Source organism: Amblyomma mixtum, chromosome 1, assembly GCF_055824585.1.
Source record: "Amblyomma mixtum isolate Tamu chromosome 1, ASM5582458v1, whole genome shotgun sequence".
Taxonomy (NCBI): domain Eukaryota; kingdom Metazoa; phylum Arthropoda; class Arachnida; order Ixodida; family Ixodidae; genus Amblyomma; species Amblyomma mixtum.
In genome coordinates, this window is record NC_143012.1 from 139,383,390 (window position 1) to 139,406,482 (window position 23,093).

General features: G+C 49.7%; 2 protein-coding genes across 2 annotated transcripts in view; one reads left to right on the plus strand and one right to left on the minus strand.

Moving 5' to 3' along the window:
* LOC149367730 (papilin-like) overlaps nucleotides 1–23,093 on the minus strand; it is an 89,172-nt gene that overhangs the window by 7,302 nt on the left and 58,777 nt on the right. The gene's annotated exons all lie outside the window — the stretch shown is intronic.
* LOC149367731 (uncharacterized) lies at nucleotides 1,207–22,522 on the plus strand. Its single transcript, XM_089557301.1, has 2 exons — nucleotides 1,207–1,396; nucleotides 22,019–22,522. Exons 1-2 carry the CDS (start codon nucleotides 1,207–1,209, stop codon nucleotides 22,282–22,284), a joined length of 456 nt encoding a protein of 151 aa, XP_089413427.1. The 3' UTR covers nucleotides 22,285–22,522.

Below are 23,093 nucleotides of genomic sequence, written 5' to 3' on the forward strand. Positions count from 1 at the left end.
CACGTCAAAGAACCCCAGGGGGTCGAAATTTCCGGAGCCCTTCACTACGGCGCCCCTCATAGCCTGAGTAGCTTTGGGACGTTAAACCCCAATACATCATCATCAACATCAAAACACCACCGCCATGTGTGTTTCTGTCACACTGATAAACATCATAGCCCCACTGAAAGACTTCGGTATCAGCAACGGATTCATGAAACCAAGATTCAATTCCTATTACAACAAGCGGTTGGTTGTACGGAGGAAGCAATAATTACGGCCTGTAAGTATCTTCTTTGCTGTCGCTTTTGTCGAATATATATGTCGAAAGAATACAGCACGGAGGTATTCGGTATTCTCTATGTCCTTTAAGTTATGTTTTATACAGTTTATATATATATATATATATATATATATATATATATATATATATATATATATATATATATATATATATATATATATATATATATATATATATGCGTGTATAAGAGTGTTTACATGAACGTATACAGTGAATATAATCATATGTATTTATTGTGTATTCTGCGTTTTAGTCTAAACACTTCTAACATGACTGTTCGTTTTCTATGCCAAAAAGGGGTACAAACCTTGTCAAGCTGCCGAGTTAGTACCTTTTTGTTCCTCCTTTGGCATTTTTATTCTGACGGGTTGTCAGAAAAAAACAGGCTCAATGATGATGAATGAATCAAGAAATTAATTAATAACTCTAATCTGAAGCTATTATGACGCCCTATATTCTTCTCTCTTTTGCTCGAGTTGTTTTCCTGATGTGTGCATAATTTTGAATAATATGCATCTTAAGTTTGTACTGATGCATCTTCCTTTAGCGCTTTGTGGCGAATCTCGGTGCGCATTGGGTGATTCCTCGTGCCGCGTGGACAACCAACAAGCACTCTGCGCTACGTTGGCCAGGAAACGAAAAGTTATGCACCAAATGAAGATGAATAAGTTTTGAATTTGGATTTCGACACAAGACACCAACCGCGAATGTACCGTGTTACCTTAAGCGCTGGAGCAGCACCTTGATGAGCAGGCGTCTCTGAGGTGCCTCGGTTGCCATTCGACACGGGGGTGAAAGAGGAGGGAGAAGCAGCCACGGCACCACATGGCATTTCCTTATTTATACCACTATACCTTGGCCAATTCCCCCGCGTGGGTATGTGCCGTTTTCATGTGGAGAAGATGAAGAAGAAGAAGAACCACATGGCGCAGGAGGGCGAAGAGGGAGCAGCCATGGTGTCTGCCTGCGAGGCTGACCGCTGCCAAGGGCCGCCGTCGGACGCCACGTTCGACGACGTCGGCGTCACGGCGGAAAGCGACGCACAGCGGGGCACCGACTGGGTCCAGCCCCGGAGGCGGCCCAGCGTCTGCGACATCTGCCAGGCTGAACAAGGCGAGATGGGTGTGCCAACCGCGTCCGCTCATTCACGTTTTCGCCTTCCACCGACCAAAGCGCGTTTTTCACAGTACTGCGTGCTGTAAACGACGCTTCGACTTGTGTGGAACAAAAACTATTGCGATCAAAATATACTATTGCTATTGCGATCAAAATATTACGGGACGTGTGTTCTCGGAAAAAAGTATTGCATTTCTCTCTTGCGACCCACTTGCGTCGTATATGTTGCCAATGGATAGAGAGTGAATGTTTTGTCATAACCTCAGATATTTCAGGCACGTGAATGCTCCGGAATAATTTTTTTTTCCGCACACACGCGTCCCGTAAACTTCTTTTCGCGATAGTATTTCTATTCGCGTTCACGTTCGCGTCTGGCTCATTTCGTACTTGGCTTCGCAGAAACATTCCTTTCTGGGCCGTTGCATGCAAGTGGTTCGTTGTTCTCCAGCCCACTTTTCAATGTCGTTTTAGTTTAGATTTAAAAATCCGTTTAGATTAGTTTCATTACGACGCCTCACTCGCGGATAAGTCATGCCGTACACACGCCTCCTCTCCAGCGCACATGAACCAAACGCCAAAGGGTGTAGAATGACACATTGTTGGATTCGATACCGCTGACCTGCCAGTTGTGTTACATTTTATTTGTGTGCAAGGCCATTTCCTTCTGGCAGCGTTTGCTATTCTTAGCATACAAAACGAGCATCTTGACTACCACACTGTGTGGGGTTTAATTGGGGGAGATATACACGTTCTCCACGCTTAACCGCGGCTGACACAGTTCAAGACCGCGTGGACCCCACCCCGTGGTCGCGAGCGCTACCGAGCGCACGCCGCGACCACCGCGGGCCTTGCTCTGCGGGAACAAAGGAACGACACGCTGGCTGACACAAACAAGGCATTTATTGTTACAACAACAATAACGCCAGCTTGCAACAAAATACGCTGAGGAATCGAGGACGTCCGACTAACCAGCACGGTAACGAGCGAACGTTCGCCCACGGTAGGTCAGAGGAAAACTCCGAGGCCGGGCAGGACGACATGCGGGCTTAACGTTCCTCCCCACGAGGGTTCGCGCCAGCCGGCGAAGAGCGGAGCCTTGCGCGTGAACATCTACGCGCTCCCCCGGTCCCGAGCTGAAGAGACCCGTCTCTCCCCCCCCCCCCCCCCCCCCGCGCGCTGCAAACACGCCATCCGTGGCGCTAGTGTCGCTGCGACGCGAGCGCCCTCGCCTGTTATTTAAAGGGAGACTGAGGCGGTTTTCGAATCAGCTAATTTTTTAAGGTTTTGAAGTAGTGTCATTGCTGATCACGTCTGTGAAATTATTTTTTCGATTTTGGCCAAAACAGTGGCGCAATCACCAATTAAAAACGCGATGTTTAAATCTCCCGCGCCGCGCGCGACCGCAGGAGAGGAGAACAGCGGAGAAGGAAACCTCGTCCATGTCGGCCAACGTGACGTCACGTTGAGGAGCCGGGGATACTTCGGCGCACCCGAGCGAGCTTTCAGCGCGCGTTGTTTCTCGTGCTGCATGCGTTGTTCCTCGTACTGCGTGCGTTGTGACTTACAAAGCGTGTCAGCCGACCTTGAGAATCAGATTCAACACGAGGTACTACTCTGCTTTCGTGTCCACGAACAACTACGCCCGCGACTGTGTCGTCTTCCACTGTTTTCCGCAAGATCATACGCTCGCAGCGCAAGCGCTCGCTGCTTTGACGAAGAATTCAAGCCGACCAAAGCAAGCGTACTCTGCTCGAAGCACTTTCGTGAGACCGGCTACATGCAGAGCTTGTCCCTAATGTGATCTCTGGAGATTTCGGTCGCGGCTGAACCATGACGCAGTTCCTTTCATTTCCTCGCGCATGAGAGGCGTGTCACCATTTCGAAGAAGCGCCTCTTCTAAAAGCAGAAACATGCTCACTAGAAACACGCCCCTGCAGAAACCTAACAGAGGCTCAAGCATGTGTTGCTCTTCTCTATGTGTTGCTCTTCTCAGCTTATAAGTGCGGCCAGACCACCTGAGGCGTGCTCAGCAAGGCTCGGTTAGTGATTTTGTACTCGGTTCGACGTGTCCAAGCAAGCAAGCAAGCAAGCAAGCAAGCAAGCAAGCAAGGCAAAACACAATAAAGCAAAGCAAGCAAGCATTGAAGCTCTTCATATGCGGCATCGTTTAATTGTATCTAAGCGATTAAAATGAGAGCGTCCGACGTTCTGATTTCGGATGCAAATTTAACAGAGAAATGAATGCCAACCAAGTTTTTGCATAAAACATCATGTCTCGCAACCTTAGTCGGTTTCTTCTTCAAGTTGTGGCAGCGAACGAGTTGCAGCTAGCTTGGCTTTTAAACACACATATAGTTGGCCACTACTTCACTGAACCTAAACTGCAAATCTAGGAAGGGCGAACGTTTCCGAGGCACCGATTAATATTTTCTGGCATCTGCTGAACGCGCCACGAGTGAAGCAGCAGCCTTGTGCTCGTATTTAGCTTGGTTTCCAGCGCACAATGATTCCTTCAATATCCTGTGGTCACATGCCTCGCAGTGCTTGGCCACTGCGCTTCGCTAATTTTGACAGCTTTGTGCTGCTTCATCGTTTCCTTGAAATACTTTCTTGCCCCAACCTACGCCGGGTAGTGAGAATAGGATTTTTTGTACACAGCGCTTTGGGCCTTTTCTTTAGGATGACGCTCTTTCGGGTGAGCCAGGAGGCGTCCGGTGGTGGTAATTGACTTGAGTATTGTTCGCACCCCTTCCTTTCCGAGAATACCAGCCGAGGTTGTGCTGGCACCTTTTACGCATGATATGCGTACGGGTCTTTCACGCTAGCGTATGCTTGTGCTAGGCGTAGAATTTTTTGCTCGTGTCTTTTTTGCTTTCAGGTGATACGTGGAATGAACAAACTGTAGTATCCTTTTCTTTGGAGGTCAGTAAAAAAATAGTCGCCATATTCGCTTTTACAACGCCACGGAAAGCTGCGATCTGCACTCAACGCAGCGCCGGATCCGCATCGGCAGCTTCTCCAGTCCTCAAAGTGACGTCACGACCTCGCTTGACCAATCACGGGCGGCGGCGCACCGCGCGGCGTGCCCCGCGGCGGAGGCCGCATATTTCTGCTAAGAAAAGGCAATTCGCGCTTGTTTTTGCCTTATTTGGATGCGATATTCGAGCATACAGCATGAAAAACTATAGGACGCCGCTGCCAGCCTGATTTTCAAAAAAAGTGCTTCAGTCTCCCTTTAAAGTAACCCAACTGAGGAGAATGCATTGCGTGGAAGCTAACCACAGAGAACGAGTTGAGGGTGTATTGCGGGAAAGCGGACCACAGGGGACGAGTGCGTCCCCACAACTGTCATACAGCATTACGGGCAAAGCCGCATCATATACCCTCCTGTCCACTCCTCACTACACAACTTACAAATCACACGTTTAATCAAGAAGTTTTGTTGAGTGACACAAACAAAACGTATACACAGATATTTGGGCCGATAGCCAATGAGGCTAGTCAGTGGTCCAATATAAAATAACATGTAGGTCAGCAGTCACAGACACATTGAAGAAAAACTAATTTTGTAGCCTTGCTTCGATTCCCAGAAAATGTCTCTTGCATGTCAGTTTGAAATTCCTAGATTGCTTTATTTCAATTGGCAACGAGTTCCAAATTTTCGCTCTTGTAAATTCTATTCGTCTTTCTCCGTGAACATTATGACAAAAAAGAAGATTAAAATCGCCATTACTGGCTTTTCTGTGTTGCGGACGTAAGGGGTCGTTGGCATTTTTGATATTATTAACCATAAGAGCTATTTTGTAGTCGTGTAATGTTGTGAACGACATGATTTGCATTGCGTCAAAAATGTTATTGTTAGAACTGTACGACGTGGGTAATCCCATGGTTTTCAAGGCACGCTATTGTAGTCTCAGCAATGGTGATAAATACGTTTTGTATGTGATTCCCCATGATTCGCTGCAATAACTGAGATGACTGTGACATAATGAAGAGTACACTGATCTAAGAATAGCATGTGGAAAGTGCCGCCGTGCCTTTGCCAACGTAAAACAACTGTACGCAACCTTTTTACACACCCTATGCACCTGTTCCCTCCAAGACAAGTGGCACTAAAACATAACCCCTAAATATTAAAAAGGAAGACACACTGTCAATAATATTGTTACGGGGAAATACTATTTACATTTATTTACAAGCAGTAGGTGAATAGTTCTTAGCGGCGAGCATCAGGAAGCACCAACGCCAGCAGGAAGCACCAACAACCTCTTCTTCTTCGTGCGACCCTTTCACGCGGGAGGCCACTTCGACTTCCACTTCCTCTTCGTCGTAGCATGACCCCCGGCGGCATGAGCGCCGTCCCGGCGTTAGGCCGGTGATAGAGGAGCGGCGTGGTAGGGCTTGAGGCGCATAACGTGAACAATGTCGGTGGGTGGTGTACATGAAGAGGATGCAGGTGTATGAGGAGCAACTTCATACGTGACATCGGTGACCTGACGCACAACACGATAAGGACCATGGTAGGGAGACAAAAGTTTTTCAGAGAGAACGACGCGACGGGAAGGGGACCACAGAAGAACGAGCGACCCCGGTTCGTAGGTGACATGACGATGGCGATTATCGTACAATGACTTCTGCGCTTGTTGGGACGCTTGGAGCCGAGTTCGGGCGATTTGGCGAGCGTCTTCAGCTTGAGCAATGGCGTCCCGGGCGAAGGCGGTGACGGGACGGTCAGCGGATGGCACGAGTGTGTCCAATGGCAGGACGGCGTGTCTGCCGTATAAGAGATAGAACGGAGAGTAACCAGTTGTGTCATGCCTAGAGGTGTTGTAAGCGAACGTCACATACGGCAAGGCGAGATCCCAGTCTTTGTGGTCGGGGGAGACGTACATAGACAACATGTCTGTTAATGTTCAATTCAAACGCTCGGTTAGCCCGTTTGTCTGTGGGTGGTATGCTGTGGCAATCTTATGCTTGGTAGAACACGAACGCAGGATGTCGTCGACAACTCTGGACAGGAAATAGCGTCCGCGGTCTGTGAGTAATTGACGGGGGGCACCATGTTGTAGAATAAGACTGTGCAAAAGAAAGTCAGCGACATCGGTCGCGCAGCTCGTAGGCAGCGCACGGGTGATCGCATACCGAGTGGCATAGTCTGTGGCTACTGCGATCCACCTATTTCCGGAATCCGAGGTCGGGAATGGTCCGAGGAGATCGAGCCCTACACGGTGGAACGGCTCCACAGGCACGTCTATAGGATGCAGAAGACCAGGAGGTGGTGCCGAAGGCTTCTTTCTGCGCTGACAAAGGTCGCAATTGGTGACGTAATGCCGGACTGTACGGTATAATCCTGGCCAAAAGAAACGGCGCCGTAGGCGGTCGTAAGTTCGTGCCACACCAAGGTGGCCAGCTGCAGGCAGGTCATGGAGTTCTGCAATTATAGAAGACCGCAGCTGCTGGGGAATGACTAGAAGGAGTGAGGGCCCGTCAGGACGGAAGTTGCGGCGATAGAGAATGTCATTTTTAGTAACGAAGAGCTGCAGGGAGCGCTTCAAGCTTCCAGAGCTGAGGCCCTCGATGATGGTTTGCAAATATGGGTCTTTGCGCTGCTCCTCGGCGATGTTGTGTAGATCAGAAATGCCAAACAGGGAAGGGATATCGTCAGTGTCACTGAGAGCAGGTGGCTCGACAGGGTACCGCGACAGGCAATCAGCGTCGTGATGGAGACGTCCAGACTTGTACACGACAGTGTACGAATATTCCTGAAGGCGTAGCGCCCAGCGGCCAAGACGCCCAGAAGGGTCTTTCAGCGAGGACAGCCAGCATAGGGCGTGGTGGTCCGTGACAACAGAAAAAACACGCCCGAACAAGTATGGCCGGAATTTAGCGACAGCCCAAACCAGAGCGAGGCACTCACGTTCCGTAATGGAGTAATTTCGCTCGGCAGGTGAAAGCAGGCGGCTAGCATACGCAACCACGTGGTGTGGGCCCCGGGAGCGTTGAGCCAGCACGGCTCCCTACTGAAAAATCCGGTATGAATTTTAAACCGGAACCGCATACCGGGTTATTGTACAGGATTTGCGATACCGGATTACCTGAATATCCTGTATAAAACAGGACAGTCCTGTATAATACAGGACTCTCCTGTATTGTACAGGATACTCCGGTAATTCGGTATCGCAAATCCTGTACAATAACCCGGTATGCGGTTCCGGTTTAAAATTCATACCGGATTTCAGGACAGTCCTGTATTCTACAGGCTAGGCCCGTATTATACAGGAGGGCCCTGTATCACAGGACAAAGGCAGGAATAAAATGCTTCAAATATATTCCACTTGGACTAAATCTGCCCAAAAACTGGGGCCATAAGTGCACATGCCAAATGCTGCAATATACAGAGCCTCAGAAACTGGTAATCTGCGATTATCAGCGACTCGTATTGCAGTCGATGTGCAATTGTGTTATTTGCTCCCAGCTTTTACCAAGTATTGGTTGCTTGGTGAGTATTGTAATGCATCAAAAACTCCAAAAGATGTTTATTTTTTTCGCATGTCGTGAACCAGCTCACTGAGGTAATAATTTAACTCTTTGCGACGATCTACCGGCGCGGGGGTCTCTACAGGGTGCTGGCCAATGAAGTAGTGAAAAGCACCTGCAGAAAAGAAAATATGATTGGTAGTACATAATGCCCCCACCTTATCATTTTATTGGGCACTGACACACAACATAATGCATTGAGCACTGTGACATGCAACTTACGGCCAATGGCTTGTAGCGTTTCAGGGGTCATTGGCTTCCTGCCCACTGTCGAGGCTTCTGACTTCAGGTTCCGATGGCAAGCTTGCCCTGTAACGCTCCTTTCCAGGAGTTGTGGAGTCGTCCAAAGGCTGCGTCCTTGCAGAAACGCGAATCTTTGGGTGCCACCATAACTGCTGCCCACGTAGCCGAAGGAATAAAAATTCCATTCCCGAGGTGGACCTGTATGCAATAATTACAAATGCATACCCCAGTAGCACAAACGGGGCTCTGAATTGCGGGCCCTCGTAGGCCCAGACAAGCCACAGACAAGCAAGGCGTCTCAAGACGCCAGGCCCTGAGCATTGGCAATGCTCAGTATCGTGAATGCACCTCACGCCTTCCATATTTGAATCAATAATGTGTTGAAAATCTGCGTCGTAACATTGTTGGTGTGTAAACAGGTTGTTCGGACGATTCCGATGCTTGCGTGGTCATCCTCCATTATTTACGGCACATACTGCAGCATCGATGCGATGCTTGACGTTTGTTCAAGGGCTTGAGCCGCTCCCCCTCAGGACGCTTATCGATGATTGCTCTCGCACGTGTGCACCACATGCCTGTGCAAAGAAAGAATACAAACTATAAAACTAATTTTAGTCGTGTTATCATGAAGGACAAGCAATTTCGGTATGTAACTGAAATAAAATTTTGCGCTATTCCGTCCCTCTACGCTGTGCAATCTACAAAGTTTTAGTTAAAAAGACACTGGACAGTTAGAACGTTTCTGTTGACGCCGAGCATATCCCCGAGACGGAGGCAGTACTTAAAGAACAGAGTGATTTAAAATGCGTACTTACGTCCTAGCAGCACGACGTCGCCGTCATAAAATCCGCCTTCACCGCCGTGGCCTCCACCGGTCAAATGTTCACCACTCACGTCTTTCGGAGCGAAGTCATTCATCACTGAGACAAGGATGATAGGGTTCCACCATATTTGCACTGGACGTACGCATGAAAGGCAATGTCATCTTTGATCATGGATTGATCAAGGCAACACGAAGAAAGGCGCAAAAAATTGTATAACACAAATTCAACGCCAACGAGCGAGTGCCAGCGTGTTTTCGCAGCTACCTTCATAGCTTGACACTCAACCCAGCCGCAGGAGAGAACTAAAACCTGTTCCAAACAAGCGCAGGAAAGGCGGGGGAGGACTTCTGCATAAAGTCACCGCGCTGCGACCGGGCACAGTGAACAAGCAGAATCAGAACCTCCTCGCCACTTCATGGAAGCCTCGCGGGTAGCGTGGTCGGGAGGGCGGCTTAAAATGCTCGGTCGTGGGTTGTAGAGTGAGCGCCTCCGCGCCGCTTCGGGGAACGACACTGGAAGGGACAGGACAGAAAAGCCAGGAATGCGCAGGTTTTTTTTTTTTTGCGACTGGACCCAGGAAAAGCAAAGGCGGTGAGGAGAGAAAAGAAAAAAGCTTTAAAAAAAATTGCGCAAAGACGGGTTACTCGTGTAAGGTTTCTACAGGTGGTTTTTGTTTTTATTTTGTTCTCTCGAGCACTGTATCTTTTAGCTAGCACGAAGCGTCGCCCTTAAGGGAACACCCCAAGCTTCCGGCTCCGTTGAATTAACCTTTTCTTGTTTGTAGATAGAAATGTTCTGGGCGATTTGTGATTAGTATGTGTTCCTGATAGAGTGAAAGGTGGGGCCGGTCGCGATGACGCTTGGGCAAGTTGCGTTATCAATGGGCGATCACTTGAAGAAGAAGTGCAAAGAATTCCTGCACGAAACCAAGAATTTTCTTTCTTCATCGATGCGTCGCTAGAGGCTGCCGCTAGTGAACGTTAAGAAAGCTGCTACAAACCTTTTTGAGCCTCTGGCGCAGTCACCGGAGGCTCGCCATGTTTATCAGCCAGTCTTGAAGTTCTGCACTGTGAAATCCAGAGTAATCTTCGAAGGACTTACGAAGGCTGCTGGCGGATATATACTAGCCGGTTGCCCGCACACAGCCGCCCTGGCTTTGTCAGGGTGCTGCACGGGAAGCAGCCCCCGCCTTTCATGCACAAACTGCATGTTTTGCCACTGCGAAGCTCACGCCTAGCCCTTTTCTTTTCCTAGACCTTTCAACAAAACCATGTATGTGTTGATTATCGCACTTATGCGCACGCTGCCCCCCCCCCCCCCCCCCCCCCCCTTCCCCTAAAAAATATCTGCTGGCGTACAACAGTCAATCTGCAAACCAAGCACCAGAACCGCAGCACATATCGCTCTGAATACAGGCTGGTATGTCCGGTTTGAGCTACGTACCGGACTCCTCTGTCCGGTTTGAGCTCCGTACCGGGCTGGTCTGTCCGATTTGAGCTTCGAACCGGGAATGGACTGCCCGGTATGAGCCCCGTACCGGAGCGGTCTGTCCGGTTTGGTATCGATACCGGACCGGTATGAACCGGTATAGCCATCAAACCGGACGGGTCTCGCCGGTATGAGAGTGATACCGGACTGGTATGAAACCGATATGTTCCGGTAAAATCCGGTTTGCCGCGATACCGGATTTTTCAATAGGGCTCCGATCCCGTAGCCACAGGCGTCCGTGCGGAGTTCAGTAGGGGCCGCGGGATCAAAATGTGCCAGAATCGGGGATGATGTCAGCAGGCGGACAAGCGTGGAAAACGCATTTTGTTGATCAGAGCCCCAGGTAAAGGCTGTGTCCGTCTTCAGGAGGTCAGTGAGGGGACGAGCGATAAGGGCAAAATCTTGAATAAAACGGCGAAAGTAGGAGCACAGCCCAAGAAAACTGCGCACGTCTTTCTGAGAATTTGGGCGAGGGAACTGTTGCACCGCTGCAATTTTAGCTGGATCAGGACGTACACCGGAGGAATCGACGAGATGTCCCAGAATGGTGAGTTGCCGGCGGCCGAATTGGCATTTGGACGAGTTGAGCTGGAGCCCAGCCGTACGAAAGACAGTCAGGATACTCCTTAGACGTTCAAGGTGCGAGGCAAATGTGGGCGAGAAGACAACAACATCGTCAAGGTAGCAAAGACACGTAGTCCACTTAAATCCGCGAAGGAGTGAGTCCATCATCCGTTCGAAAGTAGCTGGTGCATTACAAAGTCCGAACGGCATCACTTTGAACTGATATAAACCGTCAGGTGTGACGAAAGCTGTCTTTTCGCGGTCTTGCTCGTCAACGGCGATTTGCCAATAACCGGAACGAAGGTCAATGGAAGAAAAGTATTGAGATCCGTGGAGACAGTCGAGAGCGTCATCGATCCTGGGGAGTGGGTAGACGTCTCTTCTTGTGATGCGGTTCAGGTGGCGGTAGTCGACGCAGAAACGCCAACTGCCGTCTTTCTTTTTAATAAGGACGACTGGAGAGGCCCAAGGACTGGACGACGGTTCGATTATGTCCTTAGCGAGCATCTTTTCGACTTCCTGTTGTATCACTTGGCGTTCGGAACTGGACACCCTATAAGGCCGGCGGTGCAGAGGAGTGGCGTCACCAGTGTTGATACGATGCTTCACAATAGTCGTACGAGCTAAAGGGCGGTCATTGAAGTCAAATATGTCCTGAAAAGATGCCAGAAGATGGGTAAGCGCCTCGGCTTGGTCGGCAGAGAGATCTGAAGCGATCATATTGGCAAAGTGGTCAGGTCTCGAAAGAGCTGTGACATGATCGTCCGGAGAGGACGATACACAATTTGTGACTGCAGAGATCACGTATTCATCGGTAGGGGACAGCGTGGCGAGGCACATGCCTTGAGGAAGCGTCTGGACGTGCGTACTGAAGTTGAGAACAGGTAACCACGCGCTGTTTGCCGAAACTGCGACAACCGTATGGGCAAGGGCAACATTCTTTGTGACGGGCAAATCAAGGACAGGGGTGATGATATACTGGCCGTTAGGAAGAGGTGGAACAGATTTAAACAATACGTAAGTAGCGGCTTCAGGTGGTAAGCGGGTGAACTCGGCAGTACAGAGACGGTGCACAACTGGGGCAGGTGGTTCTGAGAGGTACGGTAGGTCCAACTCAACAACACTTGTAGCACAGTCAATAAGGGCTGCGTGCTCACTAAGGAAATCAAGGCCGAGTATGATGTCATGAGGGCACTGATTCAGAACGGTAAAGAGCACGGTGGTTTGGCGGTCAGAAATCGTCACACGAGCAGCACACAGGCCGAGGACTGGGGACGTTGTGCCATCGGCAACTCGAACAACGGCCGTAGGAGCAGGCGTCAGTACTTTGCGGAGGCGGCGTCGTAGGTCGGAACTCATCACAGAAATGTGGGCGCCCGTGTCAACCAGAGCAGAGACGGCAACGCCATCGACTTGTATGGTCAGTAAATTGCGCGGGGCACGAAGAACTAAACGAGGATTTTGGAGCCGGGTCGTATCTGCAGCATCACCTCTGGACGCTGCAGAAATTAGTTTTCCGCCTGTGATTGTCCGTAGGGGCCGTGAGAGGAAGCGCGTGGTCGTTGCGGCGAACGGGACTGGCGGCGCTGTGGTGATGGTGAGCGGCTGAAGCGAGGCGGTGGGACGTCGGTGGTGGGTCTTGACGTGTCCAAGGGTCGCGAGAAAGAGCTTGAGTCTGCAGCGTCGGGGCGATAAGGTGGGGTCGAGTAACGGGTCCGCTGGGAGGAGTACCATCGACTACGGCAATGACGGGCGATGTGGCCGACACGGGAACAGTTGAAACAGATAGGCCTGTCGTCGGGCGTACGCCACTCGGAGGGGTTGCGCGGTCGAGGAGCGGCGTAAACAGGCCGGACAGGGTATAGAGGAGGGACTTCGGGCACTTGGGAGGTATGAAGAGCGGCGACAGAGGTCAAACCCAAGTTAGCAATTTCCTGGCGCACGACGGCTTGAATAAGTGGAAGGGGCAGGGGCTGGTTGGCTGCAGGTGTTGCTAAGGAGGCCGGAGCAATGGCTTCAAGCTCACGGCGTACGATACGGGTCACGTTCTCTGGTGAGGTCGGCTGGTTCCGTGGGCAAAGATCTTGGCAGGACGAAGAGGCAGCCGTGTTGGGCAGGCGTGCGATATGCTGGGTGATCCGTCGGCTTTTGGCGTCCTCGAAACGGCGGCATTCTTTTACGATGTCTGCAAGCTTGTCGCAGTTCTTATAAACGAGCAGATTGAAGGCATCGTCTGCAATGCCCTTCAGCACATGTCCGACTTTGTCAGCCTCGCTCATCTCCTTATCGACAGTGTAGCACAAAGCCAACACATCCTGAAATAGGACACGTAGGATTCCGTGGATGACTGGGCGCGACTGGCAAGATCTCTTTTAGCGGCAAGCTGCCGGCCGAGTGGTTTGCCGAAAAGGTCAATAAGTTTCTGCTTACAGTCATCCCAACTGGTTAATGTCTCTTCGTTACTATCATACCACTTCAGCGCCGTGCCCTTAAGGTAAAAAACCACGTTCGCAAGCATGAAAGTCTGGTCCCACCGGTTGTTAGCGCTGCACCGTTCATACTTGCGAAGCCAGGTCTCAACGTCAGCGTCGTCGTCCCCAGAGAAGGGTCCAGGATCCCGAGGGTGAGTGAGGACCACCGAGGACACTGATGCTGCCGAATCTGGAGGAGCGGCTTCCGTCATTGTAAGCCGTGGAAGGTAGCGGCGGCGTGAAAGGTACGTCGGGGGTGGAAGGTAGCGTCCGCTGCGTAGTTCCGTCTTGCCGCACCTCCACCAAGATGTTACGGGGAAATACTATTTACATTTATTTACAAGCAGTAGGTGAATAGTTCTTAGCGGCGAGCATCAGGAAGCACCAACGCCAGCAGGAAGCACCAACAACCTCTTCTTCTTCGTGCGACCTTTTCACGCGGGAGGCCACTTCGACTTCCACTTCCTCTTCGTCGTAGCAATATTGTTTACAACCCACATAGAAAAAAAAAACACTTGATTCAATACACTTTTGTTTTGAACGGAAAATAACATATTTAGTTTTTTTCGGTGTTTAAAGTTAGATGGTTATTACGAAACCAAGTCGAGGTACGTTAGAGTTCACTGTTTATAGAATTTTCCATTGACTCAAGAGTTGCCAGTACAGACAAGTGCAGTGTCATCCGCATACATCAAAGTTTGAGAACACTGCATTGCATTAGGGAGGTCATTAATAAAGAGTGAAAATAAAAGCGGTCCCAGAACTGAGCCCTGGGGTACACCACACGTACAAGTTTGGTATGCAGACTTGAACTGTTTGAGGACAACTTGCTGCTGTCGTTAAGAAAGGTAACTTTTAAAGAATTCAAGTGCCCCGCTATGTACACCATATGCTTCCAGTTTCATTACGGTGTCGAAAGCTTTTTTGATGTCTATAAATACGCTTACAGCAACATTATGGTTATGAAGAGCAGATAGAATAAGCTTTGACAGAGTAAATACAACCGTGGCCGTGGACCTGCTAGAACCAAAATCGTGTTGCTGAGGACAAATAATATGATTAGTAAAAAGAAAAGCTTTCAGTTGGGAAGCAATTAATTTTTCAAAAATGGTATCGACAACACTCAGTACAGATATTGGCCTGTTCTGCACGTACTTTTCACGTGCTGGCCTGCTTGCAAATCTGTTTGAGCAGTCGCGTGCTTTTTCCCTCGTGCTTGAACGCTGACGAGCTTCAGAGGATTAGCGAAATGTACAGGGGCGCTAGAAAGAAATGTGAACAGCACTGCGCCCACGCACTGCGCAGTGGGAATTTATCTCCAGTGCGCTTGTACCTGGGTGGCAACAAAAAGGCGCCAGAATGATATATCATTGTATCACGGATGTCTCTAGCGTATTTGTATTGGGAGTCAAGTATAAGCCTGACGAAAATAAATTCCAACAGCGGAGCGCGTAGGCACCGCGCTGTTCGCAATTCTTACTGTCGCGACAGTACGCTCTGAGATGTAGGTTCAAAGAAAGTGACAGTGAATTTTTTTTTGCTGTACTTGAAAAAACAACTGCTAGTGGTTCAGGTCCACTCCTTGAAGCAGATTGTTGACGGAAAGGATGTTACCGTAACGGTGAATTGGGTGTCGCAAGTAAATAACAAGATCATTTAAGACGTGGAATTCGAGGTAAACACCTTTTCTTTTTGGCATGGTCATCTTCGCAAAATACTTCGTTGAGTGGCTGAGCAGTTGGGTGCAAGCAGATTTATTCACCAAATAATTAGGATTTCATTACATGTTTCGCTGAATAATAATGGAAATACTCTTTATTTTAACATAAAATAAAGTGGCCTTAAGGCGACACGCGAGTCTGAAGAGGAAAACGAAAACACGCACGAAATGCGCCGACCAGCTACTCGCTATATACGGCTAAGAGAAAAAATGCTCCAGTTTGGTCAATCGCTACAACTGAGATAAGCGGTTGGTATATTCATTTTATTGTCGATTACAGCGCACGCGCATCCCCAAAACAATTTATTTGCATAGCCATCGCTCATATGCAAATGCTCATTGATGTGCAAGCAAATATTTTGATTATTTTCATTTCTAGAAACTTTTTACATGCAGTAAAGCAACTTCGAAAATTTAGTAGGGCGTCAGGGGGTCACAAGTCGGAACAATGAGGCTATTACTGACCTTGCCGCACACGCGTCTGCATAACGCCGCTAGCTCTTGATGTCAGTCTCCAAAATAATTTTTTGCTTTACCTGACCGGCGAAGGGCTTTAATAGCAAAAAAAAAATAATCCGTTTCGTTAGCGCGCGCTTTACTAAACACTGCATGCTTAGTGAATGGCAACAAAAGCTACTCAGAAATAAGATTACACGTGCAACATACCAAACATGTTTAGGAACAGAAAAAAGCTTACTTCACCCTGCCCCCAGCAGTTATCGAGGCTTGCCGTCTCTCGTTCTCAACCATTTGATACCAGGACAAAATCATTTTTGAACGGGAAAGAGTGCATGAACGCATTTCTTTTTCATATACTGGAAGATTTCACTATAGCAATCTCCCATCGACAGCCTTGCGTTTATTTTTCGTATTATCGTTTTTCCTATCGTCAACTTCTCGATACGAGTGATGAAAAAAATTTAAGATTTTGGTACATATCGATAGGACGGATCATTTCCTTCAATATTTCTATTACTGTATACATTTTTCCAACATTAAAGTTTTTTTTTTTCGAAGAATGTAGGACATGTCCAGGAAATCTGTAGATTCCTCGGGCAGCTCTTGGCCGTTGATGTCCAGAGAACTACAGTGACAGCCTCCGACACAACAATTGAGCGTCGCGGAATCGCATTCATGACTCACTACGAGCGGCAACACCTATTCTGTGCACCCGCGAGCAGGACTGCGCGTGCTCACAATGAAAGAGAGTGCCAGCGGTGCGAGCAGCACGCGTACCAGTCGAGACGTTGCTGACTCAATGCGCTCCGCCCGCGACGTGCCCGGACAGTAGTTGGGAAATAACCACCAGGGGAGAGGCGGCGCTGGTGCAGGGGGGGGGGGCAGACTTTAGGTGGTCTTCCCTATTTACAGCCCTGTTGTGCTCTTTATGCACAGCATGCAAATAGCTTATATCTTGCGCGTGTTGATTGTAAACCTGTCTCGCGTGCGAGTTCAGCTGCCTCTTGTTGCGTGACTATTCTGAGTGAGCGTGTGTTGCAGTTCTCAAATTATTAATAAAATATGTCTTCTAATGAAAATTTACACTACTGCTTTTTTATGCGAGAGAAACTCGACGAACATAATTCTGTCATGGTCCATTGCTTGCAAACTTCGGTGCTTGAAAACATCTCCCGGCCACCGTGACGACTCAGTGGCTCAGGCGCTCGGCTGCCCATCCAAAGTTAACGGGATCGAACACCGACCGCAGCGCCTACACTCTATTTCACTAAATGAAAGTTTGCACCACCACCAGCGGCCGCATTCCGACGGAAGGCAACCAAAGGTTGTCTAAATCCTCCAATACGGCATCCATCATAGCTGACGCGTCGCTTCAGGACGCTGAACACCACAATTTGCTACTTGAAAACAGCGATAAAATAGCTATGACTGTCTGTACCTTAACATCTACAAATTCAGCATGACACACGTGATGAGGAAGAAGTAAGAAGATACAACGTGCGCTCGACGTATGAAAATTGTCCTTGCAACCAGCACTAGCTTCGTCTTTTTACAGCTAAATCTGTATAGCAGCTTAGCTCAAACCAAAAAAAAGTTTAGGGGCATAATAGCAACCATATAGCGCATCAGCACCACGCGCGTAACGCGGTCTAGCCAGCGGCAGCAGCGGAGATGAGCTGAAGCCAATCACAAGTTAAGGGCACAGCGGCAGCATTAAGCCAGCCAGTTTCCTGAAAACATAGAGTATGTCTGCGCAACTTAAACCTTGAGGGGACAAGTTTCCTTAAGAGTGCTACGCAATAGCGGTTCTTGAAGGCGGTTCTTGGTGGCGCACAGGCAGCGTGCGACTGAAGGGAGTTCGATTCCAGCACTTCACCATTGATTTTTTCTTTTAAGTGAAAGTGCTTGGCTCAGACATCAGTACCCTTTCGACCAATCAGGACTTTCCTTACACAACGTCGATAAACGCAGGGTTTTCCGTCGAAGACTAGACAGTTCCCAGTCTAACCTTATTCGTAGTCCAGACCCTCCGCTGTATTTGTGGAAAGGAGAGGCGCATAACTGGCTCACCTTGCCGGGGAGCACCTCAACTGAGCCTTGAGTGAGTAACATGTACGCTGAATAAAAGCTCGTTTACAGATAGCGTTCGTGTTTTTGTCTCGCTGCGCGGTTGAGGTGTTCACCGGCAAAGTGAACCAGTTATGCGCCTTTCCTTTGCTCTTACATAACGGAGAGTCCAGACTACTACTATTTTCGTGGTATAAGCTGTGAATAAGGTTAGACGGGGAACTAGACCGTTTAATTTGCTTCGTGCAATGCGGGTCCTGCACTGTACTGAGAAGGAAGGGTTGAAAGGGGCAGTCCACGATGTAGAGCAGCTCTATGAATCAGGCGTGTTTCTCTCCTCGTAAACAGCGCTTGCTAGTCGCATCCTGCAGCCCACCCGCACGCAACGCTCGGTCAGTCCCGGCCGCGGTGGTGGTGGTGGTAAATATTTATTGACTATGTACAAAAGGAGGTGTTTGGGCCCAGGCCCTATTGGCCCAGGTCCTCACAAATCTAGGTGGTGCCCCTATTCCGGAGCCCCGATGGCGTCTAACGCCGCTCGCGCCCTGGCGACCAAGGTCCGTTGGGACTGCAGGTCATGGCAGCTGAGCAGCGCGCCGCCTCCCCAGGCCTCCCTAGAAGGACTGGGATTGGTGTGGACTGGAAGGGAAGTCCCAGACCATGTGGAAAACGTCTGAGAACGTCGTGCCCCCCCCCCCCCCCCCCCCTCTTTAAATTATACGTCAAAGTGTTTCAATACTGCCGGGCACAGCATCGTATTTGTAAAAATTTTGAGGAGCCGTTCGGTTTCCGGAGACCCTTACAGGGCTCCGGAAAGCGACGATGACTGTCCTTATAATATGTAGTGATGTCTTTGAATGTAACTAGAGAATGGATGGGCTCGGAGTAGGCCTCCAGAGCAAGTGTGAGTGCCCGGGGAGAGGCTAACTCAACTAACTCATGCTAACTCATTGCCCTGGAGTCCCTGGTGGCCGGAAGCCCAGATGAGGTTGCAATTTAGCGCGGCCCTGCGTTGTCAAGAGAAATGTTATTGATCGAACTGACCTGCTGGAGTTCGTGTTGCCGGCCGTGTTTACGGTGCCGCAGTTTTCTTACAGCGGAAGCTCTACTCCTCTTGTGTCGCTCCGAAGGACGACCTTCTAGCGGCGGAGCGGGGTGTGTGGCTGTGGTGTCATACCATGCGACTCGCCGCGTCTCAATGCAGCTGCGGCGTTCACTCGCCTTCGCAACTGCGTTGAACAACGTGATTCAACTCTCATCTGGAAGTTGCGTTGAACCAAGTGACTCGCTTTCATCTGATAATAAAAAGCGCGGAGCGTTGCTTGACGTTCGCAGAGTCAAGGAGGAGTCGAGCACTGGAACCAGCGCTTCGGCTGTGTATCGTAGACGGTATTGAATCTGATTATTATTACGGTCTAGGACGCCGACAGGGCACGTTGGCCGAAAATAGAGACAGGAAACGTGCTAAGATTGAACCAGGAACCGAAGAAGAACGAGAGGTTCGTCTTTCGCTCTTTAAACTAGGTTCAGCCGGGTTGTACTGCAGCCGATTTTTTTAATTCGTCGTTGTCTCGTGTGCACTGTTGAACGTCAAAACGTCCGAGCATTTTTTCCCCACCAGACAGCGCGTAGGCTGCATCACGTCTTGTGTTTAATGATGATGTCATTGTTTAGTCGGCCACTCACTTCGGGAATGTCGCACCCTCCGTACCACAAGCCACCATGTTTTGAGCCTATGGGCTTCTATGAAAACTATGCTGCCACGATACGCCTACCCTGCCGCGTACTGTTGCGTGGTGCCACAGCCATAGAGTAACATAAAAGTAAAGAGCGGACACTCGGACCCTTTCGCGGCCGAGTTCGGCGCTTCCCCGTTTCCGCCAGATGGCACTGAACGTGCAAATAAAAAGAAAGAAAAAAGAGTATGGTCATGGCATGTCTTGGCTTGCAGTGACGTGCGCTGCGCGCCTACGGCCGCAGTTACGTCAGCAACAGCGGCGTCTTTTAAGTGCGTCAAGCCAACGGGCAAGCACGTCCAGGCGGCAGTGAGCGACGGACCGACGGTGTGAGCGGCTGTATTTTTTTGCGATGTCTGCAAGCTTCGTGGGCACGTCCGTTTTGTGTACTGCTGTGGTGCTGCGACGGTTGTTTCTTGGTAAGACCGCAGTTCGCTATTCTTGCTGTACTGTCTGCACGTAAATATTCCTCTATGTGTCTCGCTGGGGGGGCATAGCCCTAAATACGCATATTTCGAACAAGAAATAGCGCATAACTGTAGCATTCGGCGCGAGGGCCGTTTGTTTTATTTACTAAAGCTGCACACGGCGGCTTCAGGACATGTGAATTCAACTATGATATCGCCTTTGTGTGAATTTGGTTAGCTACGCGTAGCATGCGTTGTGAGAAATTGTGTATTTTGTATTTTTGTTAGTGTTCATTAGGTTTATCTCAACGCTGGAATTTGCCTATATGCAAAATTGTGGCTTTTCTATGTTCTCAGGCCATGCCACCGGGAAGGGGGCGCTACGGCAGGTACTGCTGTGTCACGTGGTGCGGCAACAAGCATGTTTTGCATAATAAAAACACACCTCAGTCAAGATCATCTTGTGTGATTGTGTCGTTGCATTTACGTCCTTTTGCGTGACTCCAAGCGGTAGGGTAATAGCATGTAATAGCAATGCAAAGTTCCGTGCACTTGACACCTGGGCAAACCTGCATGAACGACGCTATGCATGCGAGAACGAAACCGAAAATGAAAGTAGAGCCTCCAAGATTCCTGTTGACGTCTATAATCTCTGAGGCCAGTGCGTTTCCCCGGGTCCGCTAGGTGCGCTGTGCACAAAAGTCGGCCGCTGGGGCCCACGGGAGTGTCCGCTCTTTACTTCTATATTACTCTATGCCACAGCTGCCACATGTCTCTTCCTCCGCGTTGCTGTGCAGCATAGAGTTTCTTACTATTACCTAGAGGGAAAGCTGGCAAGCCGTCTATGGGAGTTTGCATGGAGACCCCACGTGACCACCTCAGCCACCATGGGCGCTCAAAGCATCATGGGGCGGTGAGCTACTTTTTGCGGAACTGCAACTTTTGGCCGAAAAATAATAAAAAAATAAAGCTGTTTGATAACTACAAACGTCCTAACATTCAATATCTTGTCTAATGATTACAACAACCGAGCAGAAAAGCATTTAAGTGCAAAGTTTGCCTAAAATAAGAGATGACTAGCTTTCCTATTGGCCAAGTGATGAACACAAAAAAAAACTAATATTTCGTAATTAATAGGCGCACTTTTAAAAGTAAATATGTTTTCAAAAAAAAATGTTGTTGTTTAGATACTTTGAGGTTTTTTTAATGGCATTTCGGATGAGTAAAACCTTTTATTGGCGTCGTGTGTCGTCGCGTTTTCACTACTATGGCCTTTGCACACTGCGTTCGCGCGAAAGTCGTCTGCGCACAGACGAACTACGTTTTCGGCATGAAACGCCTTAGTACTGCCACTCTGTGTTCCCGAAAAACTACGACTGTGCCGCAACAAGTAGCTCACCGCCCCATGATGCTTTGAGCGTCCATGGTGGCTGAAGTGCAGCGCCGCCAGCTTTCCCTGTAGGTAGTAGTAAGAAACTCTATGCTGTGCAGTGCTTGCCGCTCGCTTTCGGCGCCCTACGCTGCGGCGCTGCACCCAAGCTGTGTCGCACTTGCAGTTAAAGCGTAAGCTCTACTACGCCATGTCTCCCAAGGTCACTCGTCTGCGGCCCTACGACCTTGAGCCGGCTGGGAGCGGGGGTGTGTTCGTGACGTCGCGCTGTCACGTGATCCGCGCCGCCGCCGTAGCAGCTGCTTCCCCGTGCTAGCTTCTCAGTCTCGCCGCCGCCGCCATGGACGCTGCGCCGGTGGTCGGGCCGTCTGCGCGCTCGCTTCGGCGTAAGCGTCAGGATTAATCCTATCATCTGGCTGATGTATCCGTCCGCAAGCCAGTCTTGCTAGCCAGAGAGAACGCACCCGTGCCAGGTACGCTGCTAAACCTAGCACAACAGAACTTACGCTCGATACAGTAGGTTTAAGAAAAGTTAAACCCCACCAATTTTTCCCCCATCCTACCCCTCTCGTATACCCCCCTCGCTGTGCAGGCGTCCGTGCCAATGTCGTGGAACGGGAGGCACCTCCTATTAACAGCTACCGCTGTCATATAAATCTGACAAAAGAACCGCGTACTCGTGGCTTACAAGTCTGCTGCTTTCGTTGACGCAGGCCTCGCCGCACTACCAGGACTAAGCGGGTGCGACCAGGAAGGCCTGAGCAGCGATTCACCGGGGACCGGCGATGTTGCGCGTGACTTCCTGTCCGACTGGGCCTTCCTGGGCGTAGTGGCGGCTGTCGCATCCGCCCTCGTTTTTTTGCTGCTTCTGGCCTACCTGAGAGACGACACGAGGCTCGACGACCTCGTCCCAAAGCTGGCTATGAGAATGCTTGAGCGAGAGGGACTCCTTTACTTACACGCCTTTTATGTCTTATGAGGCGTTGCACATAGCGCCGCGCGAGCCGGCCCCGACGCGGCTGGCCTGCGCAAGTTTTGCAGGTGACGAGGTAATCGAGAAATCCACTTATTTTTCCTTGAACCCTACAAGCAGACGCGACGAAAACCTTTGCAGTGTTTTTAATATGGCAGCCTTAAATTCCACGTTCGCCAGAAATTCCGTCGTCGGCGTTGAGAAAAAAATCACGAGCATGACTCTGGTAGTTGGTGCCTAGAGAGCAACCCAGGAGGCAGGTGGGCCACCTAGGTCACGTGACCTTGCGGCGTCATCAAAACCTGTCCACCGGGCACTGAGGAAACTGTCCACAGTGGCAGGTGACAGTTAAAATAATGATTGGTCGCTCGGGAAGAGCAGCCTTGGCCGCACCACACCCACCTCTGGGAGTACCTGCCATTGCATGGGCAGTGGCGAATCGCCTAACCACTGCGACAGGAAGGTATGAGGAACCCCAGGGATCTATGAATGTAAAGTATAGAATGACCTTCGTGGTATCTGGAAATTTACCCATTACGCTATTGCGTCATACCCTTATGCGTCATACCCCTCCAATTTTGTTTTAATGCAGTACTGAACACGACTCTACCAAAAAGATGCCCAGGTAGGCATGAAATCACTGCTCCGCTAGCGTATTTCCTGATGGAAATAAGGAAATTACGGAAGTTAATTTTTTTTGCTAAGGAAGGTATATATTTAGGTACTCTGCTCTCATTCGAGCTTTTATTGTACCTGCTGCAGTCTGCGAGCCATTCAGGGAGAGCCGAGTACTGCGCAAAAATTTTATCGCAGTG